The sequence below is a fragment of the Diadema setosum genome, chromosome 3 (genome assembly GCF_964275005.1).
Source record: "Diadema setosum chromosome 3, eeDiaSeto1, whole genome shotgun sequence".
NCBI classification, from domain to species: Eukaryota; Metazoa; Echinodermata; class Echinoidea; order Diadematoida; family Diadematidae; genus Diadema; species Diadema setosum.
The window spans coordinates 1,314,917-1,323,890 of record NC_092687.1 but is presented as its reverse complement, the minus strand read 5'-3'; the positions used below and the strand labels follow the sequence as shown (position 1 = coordinate 1,323,890).

At 40.0% G+C, this 8,974-nt stretch overlaps 1 protein-coding gene across 1 annotated transcript; it reads right to left on the bottom strand.

Moving 5' to 3' along the window:
- Positions 1–324: 324 nt before the first annotated feature.
- LOC140226645 (uncharacterized) lies at positions 325–1,323 on the bottom strand. Its single transcript, XM_072307087.1, has one exon. It carries the CDS (start codon positions 1,321–1,323, stop codon positions 325–327), a length of 999 nt encoding a protein of 332 aa, XP_072163188.1.
- Positions 1,324–8,974: the final 7,651 nt, after the last annotated feature.

The following is an 8,974-nucleotide window of genomic DNA, read 5'->3' as shown; positions in this document are numbered from 1 at the left end:
CTCAAAATGAGCTTCTCAAATAGCTTTATTTCTCATTAATATCAAATGGAGAAGCATTTGTATAGCTTTCTTGATTGAGGACACAGTGTAAGTTTGATACAAGAACTAAAAAAAAAAAATAAAAAAAAAAAAAATAAATAAATAAATTGCCATATATGCCAAATGAGCGTTGCACGTAATTTGTTACAAAAACAAAACAAAACAAAACAAAACAACCCAAATGGTTATTAGTCAATATCCATATATTCTTATCAGATTCATACGAATCATAGATATACAGCAATTATTTAGCACTTTAATATCTTCATACATGTAGGTCGTCCTTCACTCAAAGTTGAAGGGGATGCCACCAGCCTGCCGCCATTTGCCGGAGTAAAACTTCAGTTTTGTTCCTTTGTTGTATAGATCCTGAACTTGTTTTGTCCACTTCTTTTTTTCCTCCAGGTCCGTTGGGGTGAGATCATCTGTGATGAAATACCTTTCATCCTTCAGGGTCTCGCGGGCACGGCGCATGATGTCGACCTTTTCTCTATACGAGAGAAGCTTCACTAGAATATGCCTGGGACGACCTTCGACTTTTTTCCCGTCACGATGGGCTCTCTCCACTTTCGTCTTCACCTTAAACTTGGAATGGAGGATCTCCTCCACTATGGTGACAGGATCTTCGCGATCGCCCTGAGGAGCTTCCGGAATACCCACCAGCCTGATGTTGTTTCTTCTGGAGAACCTCTCGCTTTTGTTGTTGGCCGCTTTGTTTCTCTGAACTTTCAGTTGGAGCTCTGCTATCTCTTTTTCCATGGCTTCTAATTTGCTTTTCATTCCCTTTTGATTTTCCACCAGGTCGTCTACACGCTTCCGCTCAAATTCCAACGAAGCTCCAAGATTCAGCTCGAGCTGGTGCAGCTTATCCAGGAAGTTCTCCACCGCACTGCTGATCATCCTCTCGAACCTCTCAGTTGCCTTCTGAAAATATTCTTCCATGTTCGATAGAATACCTTCTCTCTCCACCACAGGTTCCGCAACGGCCTGGTAAGAGGGCTGGGAGGGTGACCGACTTTCGTAAGACGTGGTTACAGGCGCCATATTGATGACGTCATCACCCTCAGCTTCTACAACTGGTAGTGTGTCGCTGTTGTCTGGCGGCGTGGTGGCTGAGTTCACCGGGCTAGCAAGGCTTGCCCGGCTCGCGGACCGAGCATTCAAATTTGGCGGGCTGTACCGTGCCGTAGCTGGTTGGGCCTTTCGAGCAGGTTGAAATGGTACATAAGTTTTCGGCCTCGTAGCAGCTAGTCGTTGAGGTCTTTTGCTCTGTTGTTGATCCATACTCGATCTACGATGAGTAATATGTAAGATACTGCAGAGATTGTTTGAAGAAAAATGGCCTTGGAGTCCCAAATCTGGAAAATTGTAACCACTTTTGAGACGAGCAACAAAACGCGTGTTCGCTAATCCATAGCGCCCTCTATCCTATCCTTCAAATGGCGGTCATCGATCATAATTACAACAGTGACAGGAAAAATCTGAGGGACAGCGAGGGGAGAAAGAAGTGCTCAGCAGTGTACCAAAAAGCGACAAAAAGATGGGTACTGAGGACAAGGTATGCCAAGAAGGACTTTTCCTATCAAAGAGGAATGATGACAAATGTCTTTGGTCTGAAACTTGGCAACATTGAGCTTGGTGATCCAGAAATCCCCAATCTTCCACACAACATAGCACCAGTTCCCTGCCCACCAATGGAGGAAATGATTGCAACACGTAGGACTCGCTTTTAAGAACTGTAATTGTTAATTGAAGTGAAGTAAACATAAACTCTTGAATTGCTTTAGTCGACATCACCTGCTCATGAAGCATTGAATGCTGTTGTCTTTAACAAGACTCTGCTCAAGGATATTCGTCAGATCACTGTGTCATTGCACGCAAGAGGACTGGAGTATTATTATGGCCTCGTGCTCTCCCCTTTGCCCTCATTTTATCATGACAGTTATACCCATGATGACACTACCCAAGAATGGAGAGGTCCAGTTGAATGGCTTGGGTTGAGATCCCCTGCTCATGAAGTTTTGAATGCTGTAGTCTTTATTGAAATAAGACTCGCTGCTCAAGATCATTTGTCAGATCACTATGTCATTGCACAATAGAGGACTGGAGTATTATGGCCTCATACTCAGATTTTTCCCTCATAACAACATGAAAAATAAACCCATGATGACACTACCCAAGAATGGAGAGGTTCAATTCAGAATGGTTTGAGTCAAGATCCCCAGCTCATGAAGCTTTGAATGTTGTTGTCTTTAACAAGACTCGCTGCTCAATTTTCGTCAGATTATATGTCTTTGCACAAAAGAGGACTGGAGTATTATGGCCTCATGCTCAGATTTTGCCCTCATAATCACAACATGAAAGATATATATCCATCATGACTCTACCCAAGAATGGAGAGGTTCAGTTGATAATGGTTTGAATCGAGACCGCCTGCTCATGAAGCTTTGAATGCTGTTGTCTTTAACAAGACTCGCTGCTCAATAGTCGTCAGATTACTATGTCTTTGCACACAAGAGAACTGGATCATCATCATGGCCTCATGCTGAGATTTTGCCCTGAACGGCAGGAAAGATATACCCATGAAGACTTTACCTAAGAATGGAGAGGTTAAGTTAAACGGCTTGGGTCGAGAACCCCTTCTCATGAAACTTTGAATGCTGTTGTCTTTACTTGCTGCTCAGTGACATTCGTCAGATTAATATGTCATTGCACACAAAAGGACTGGATTATTATCATGGCCTCTTGCTGAGATTTTGCCCTCAAAACAGCAGGAAAGATATACGTACCCATGAATACTTTGCCCAGAAATGGAGAGGTTAAGTTGAATGGCCTGAGTCGAGATTCCCTGCTCATGAAGCTTTTAATGCTGATATCTTCTGGAGGCACTGGACATAAGAGAGTACGTGACGCAACTACAGGAAGGATAGACGTTTGTTGCGACACGGATTGTCGCCCCTACACGGATTGTCGCTTCCTGCTCGGGGCGACAATCCGTGACGGGCGCTGGCGGCACGGATTGTCGCCCCCGTCACGGATTGTCGCCTGGCGACAATCCGTGACGCTTGTGCAGTTCCCAGTTTTTGACCTCGAAGGCGAAAATCCGTGTTGGCAAAAAATTTGTTGCGACACGGATTGTCGCCCCGTCACGGGTTGTCGCCCCGGGCTCGGGGTGGTTCCTCCGGTGTTAAGCTTTGGTGGGATGGGTATGACTGGTAAGTTATGCGTATGTGTGTGTGTGTGTGTGTGTGTGTATTGTGAGCTGCATGATATGTGATGTGTATGATTTGTTGTGTGTGTGTGTGTGTTTGTGTGTGTGTTTGGAGTATAATAATACAATAATGTAGAAATTGTGCATGTGTGGTGGTTACATAGTGGTAGTGGTTTGTCTGTCTCTGTGTATACGTGTGCCTGTATGCTTACGTGTGTATGTGGAATATAGTGGCGCTACTGTGGCAATACAAACGCCTTCAGAGTGTATGAGCACGTGTTTAAAGAATTCACACCAGCGTTGATCTAAAAATAGTATGGGTGTGTCAACCAAATATCAGCGGTGAGGCGGGCTAGGCGAGAGAGAGAGACCGAGAGAAAAATACATACGAGGGAGGTACCCTCCCCCAATGTTATTTGTCTTTGTTCATTTTTCCCTGCAGTCATTTTCTTCCATCAGTCTTATAAACTAGAACGTCCATACCACTATTCTTTGTCCCAGAATAGGTTTGGCATGCTTTATGCATGAGCGAATAATTTCCACACGCCGTAAAAATTTTGTCAATCGTTACTTGATTTTAGCACAAACGAACTGCCATTGCACACCGCTAATACATACGTAATACAAACAAACACCAACAAACACTCAAGCAAACCTCATAATGCAAACAAACTAACTCAACACTTTTTTTCCTTGATATTTATTGATTCCATTCAAACCATTCATAAATCGACCCATTCTGGGTGCAACATGAACAAAAAAAGTTACAAATGGCAATTCGAAACAAAAGCAAATCCATTTGTCAATTTATACCACAAATAATCTCACTTCAACATAGATAACTCGATTATAGACCAACCCTACTAATAATTTCTTCATGTATAGGGCCCTACCAAACCTATATTCCTTGAATATATTGGTTTGGATCATGTAACACCTTCTTACTTACAAGGGCATATACACAAAAAAGCACACAAATATATTACACAAATCTAGAATGAAATCAGTCATAAAAAACCCCACCACCCCCTCCCCTCCCAAACCGAAACAAATCTAGGGCCTACATCTATCCTAAATATTAAATCCTACCAGCATCCGTCATACCATTTATAACTATCCTTCTTCAAATCCAGTCCCCAACCCACCAACCCCTGATTAAACAAAACCTAAATCATCCCACACCCACATTCACCGACCCAAATACATACACACACACACACACACACACACGAAGGTTCGTTATTCTGAAGTTTCGTTTTTTTCCGAGGCTTAATTTATCCGAAACACACAATTCCCTATACCTAGTGGTTCGTTGATCCAAAAATGAAATTCGGAATAACGAACCTTCGGAATAATGACCCTTCGGACGAATGAGCCTTCGGACGAATGAGCCTTCAGAATAACAAAGTTTTGCGATAACGAAATGTAACCCCCTTCCCACATACCGACGCACACCCGAACCGATACCACATCCTTCCTGATGAAACGATTTCCCAATGTTGATAAATAAGACATAATGGACCGTATGCAGAAAAGCAGCATCCGCCCGCACGCAAGCTCCACTCCGAATTCATATACAAATCTGCCAAACAAACTCATCAAATTCAAAGCTGCTGATAAAATCAATATCAATGTTTATGCCAGCAACAGCTTACTAGGTATCCCTCCCCACGCGCAGCTAAAAAACACATACGCAAAAAACTGACATAATAAACACATTCTTCCATCACACACACACACACACACACACAAACGGACACTAAATTATCATGTGCACGCGCACATACACACTTCCTTGAAACCGCACCATGACTTTTTACATGGCATGTTTGCATGGATGTAGCCATGTATGTGTTAGTATTTCAATGATTATGTCCAGAACGATATTACCCAGCAAAATGTGCTTCGAGGGCGGGCGACAATCCGTGTAGGGGGCGACAATCCGTGCCGCCAACGCCCGTCACGGATGGTCGCCCCGAGCAGGAGGCGACAATCCGTGTAGGGGCGACAATCCGTGTCGCAACAGACGTGTTTGTCATCGTGATACTAACTTTATTTTGGTGACCTAGTTCTAATCAATGATGGGAATTAACATACCGCATAGTTCATGGTTGCTCGCGAAATAACCAACAGACTATAATGCCTGATGACAGACATTACATCAATATCGCTGAAAGGAAGACAATGAACAGCATTATCTTTTGTGAAATCTTGGAAGGAGATGACTTCATGGAGGTCATATGGCATCAGTGAATTAATGGAGCAGTGAAATTTTATGAAAGCTGATACACAGCATTTTTTTTTTAAGTGTCATATGTGTTGAAGCATTTGTGATTGTCAAGTGGAAATCAATGGTCGCAGGAGGGAGATATTGTGTGATGCTGATACTTCAACTACAATTCCAGCATAAAGATAAATGCATCCTACAACAATACGTTGTGGTGGTGAGTTTGTGCTATAATGGCAGCATAAAGACAATCGCATGTGTGGAAGTATGAAATGAATGTCAAAGTATGATATCGTGTTGCACAAGCATGACGTAAATGTCAAGTTGTGATGTGCTTTATGAAAATATCGTTTGGAGCATAATTTGTGATATAATAGCAGTATGAAATGACATCAGTTGAGTCCTTGGATGAAAAACTGAGCATTCAGCCTTTCTCAGAGGTGATTTTATCATCAAAACGGTTATATTTGCTGTGATATTGCTGAAGGCTTGTGTGTTTAACCTCATCGCGGAGGAGATCATTTGCGACAAGTGAATATTTCCTAGTCACCGAAATTTATTTGTTGCATCTTTTCAGACCAGTAGAATTCAAAGCGTTAAATGAATCACAAATACTGGGTTCTTAAGAATGCAGTAAGGTATCACATTTAAGGGGTCCAAGATGTAAGATAAGTATGTTGGGAAGTTGCGGACTGAGACTCCTCTTGTCATTCAACATGTAGAGGTTGTTTTGCATTTCACTGCCAGCAGTCAATTGTCATTGAAGAGGACTTGTTGTCATGAATCCAGCTGGATTCAATTCCACAGTTTTTGATAAGACTAATGCCATTGAAACTTATCACTTTGCAACCTGCTAGTTTGCATGTTGGTGGATAGTAAGTGTGAATTCATTGACAACAAACCGTATTCTTGTCATGTTGACATGGTCAAAAAATTGCAGTAGAGTTGAGCTTTTATATCAGCATGCTACCAGCTGCAGTGGGTTTTGCTCACATTGTGACATAATTATACACTAACATGACATTTTATTCCAGAGGGAGTTATTACGAATTGTATGTTTATATTCTAGATGTGGCTTCAGCTTTGCATATTTTTGCATATGTCCCGGCCTAAATATCACCAGAGGCTTATATTTTCAGGTTTTCTGTCTGTTCTTATGCCTGTAAATGTTTTTTGGTCAGCGTTAGAAAGTTGATGGTGGAATCGAGGCAACTAAACTATGCTTATAGTTCTTGCTTGGCAATTTTACCTGGTAACTTTACACCAGAACTATAATTTCGACGGGGACATGTGTGGTGACCTGTAGGTTATGTTGTGATGCCAGATCGATCACAAATAGTAATAGCTTTCAGTGAATTAGTGTAAGGAAATAGTGGAATTGTGCTGCCAGCACTGAATTTTATCTTAATTCAATGTGAGATTGACACATAATTATTGTCACTATAGACTTGAAAATATGTCAATGCCAACAAACAAGGTGATTTGGTACATTTAACCAGACATGTTTTGAGCCGTTACCCCAATTCAGATAACCCTATCCGTTATATCGTTGAATGCGGACAAACATACATGTGATTTTTTCAGATTCTCATGAAAAACAAAAAGCAAAACGAGTAAAAAACCTATAAAATGTATCATTTGATCGGGTATATACTAACAAAGATGCAAAAAAAAAAATGTAATTTCGATCATCATTTGCAAATGCAAGGTGGTGAATAAGGAGAAAATTATTACTTTGTGAAGTGAAGCTTGCAACACATACAGACTTTAAGGGTCCAAAATATAGGGAAGATAGGACATGTGCTTTCCAAGATTCATGATGAAACATGACTTTGGGAGTAATTTGCACAGCCAATATGATGTCTGATGAAGTTGGCCTAATTATCTTACTATGAAGTAAATTATGTGACATGGATTGAACTTGTGAAAATTATAAGGGATATAGTAAGGTCTTTATATCTCAAGGTAATACAGACAAAGTTGTAGAAAGAAAAAAAAAAATATCCTGACATCGAAGTTATGTTTCAATTTTAACCCAGTATGTTGATGTCATCCTGGCATCTAATGAGACAAATGGAGTGCACACCTCTGATAATGCGAAGTATCGGCTGCAACGAATTGAATCCTTGGAGAAATTCACATAATAATGTTGAGTGACCTAGTGTTCGACGAAGACTGTTGTGTCAATTTGCATTTAAAGAAACAAATGGATTGTCATAGAGATGATATGTACAAAGATTGAATATTTAATGCTATTTACAGTTCATTTTTACAAGGTATTAATGTCATCCAGTTTAAAATTTGAGGTTGCATACATACCAAAGGCAATTCAACAAGCTGTAGCACAATGCATTCTTGGTGAAAATTTGTCCAGGATAAGTGTATATACAGTATAAAGGACAAGGTATTGACATGATACCTGTATATTTCCTTTAAAATGTTATGGATTGAATTCCAAATTTTTGAATCATTTGAAATCAGACTTGATGGAGAGCATGACAGTGAGGTATAGATGTGATAGATACTTATCTTGTGTTTGCCAAAAAAAATAAAAAAACATTACCATGATCAACCACAGTTTTACCAAAACCTTGTCGTAGGAAATTACTTCCACAGTATTAGTATTTAAACACTTTATTTCAAATTTGGTATGTACTGTTGTATGATACATGACGTTTAATCTTAGATGTCGTTATGTTGAGACACTGTTTTCGCTTGTACCAAACAGGGCATGGCCATGGTGACTGCATATACTTTCTTGAATATCTTAATGAATGAATACCACAATTGTATTAAAATCTAGAGGTGTATTTGCCTTTTGTTTTTAGACCCGACAGACCTTGGTTCAATTCTTTTTCATAGGGAAATCACAGCTGCTGGACCTTTAGTGATAATTCTCGTTCACTTCAGGTAATTGAACACATATGTATTGATTTTAACTACAAAAAGCGGTACCTCCATGCACCTTTCCCAGGGATGAAAGTATGAAATTATTTATTTGAGATCTTTTTTTTTAAAATAAATTGCAAGGATATATGGTCAGAGCAGTGGTGAAATGTATGACTCTGTATCCACAAATGATTCTCATCTCAATTGTGACATGCATTGCTTGCAGTTCCAGAGTGCAGTAACATCCATTATATATGGAGGTATTGAAAAAAAAATAAACCTCAAATTTGAAGCATTTGGAAATGAATGCCTGATTTCAGATAATGTTATTTTAATATACAGATTACCTGTTTTTTTGTTGTTGTTGCATAATTTGCACGTATCAATTAATGTTGTAACCCATATCATTGGCAAAACTCACCACTTCAGCATGCCCCCCCCAACCAATTTTTGCACTGATAACACCCGATTTGATTAGATGACTCTCATCTCACCCTGATGTATTAGATGACTCTCATCTACAAAGAGTCTCACATATCATATAATACATGAAAATTTCACCCAAAATACACACACAGATGCAAAAACAATCTTATTAAATAACAATT

Excerpts from the sequence above, each read along its gene's own strand:
- LOC140226645 (XM_072307087.1), bottom strand. The coding sequence starts at position 1,323 with ATGGATCAACAACAGAGCAAAAGACCTCAACGACTAGCTGCTACGAGG.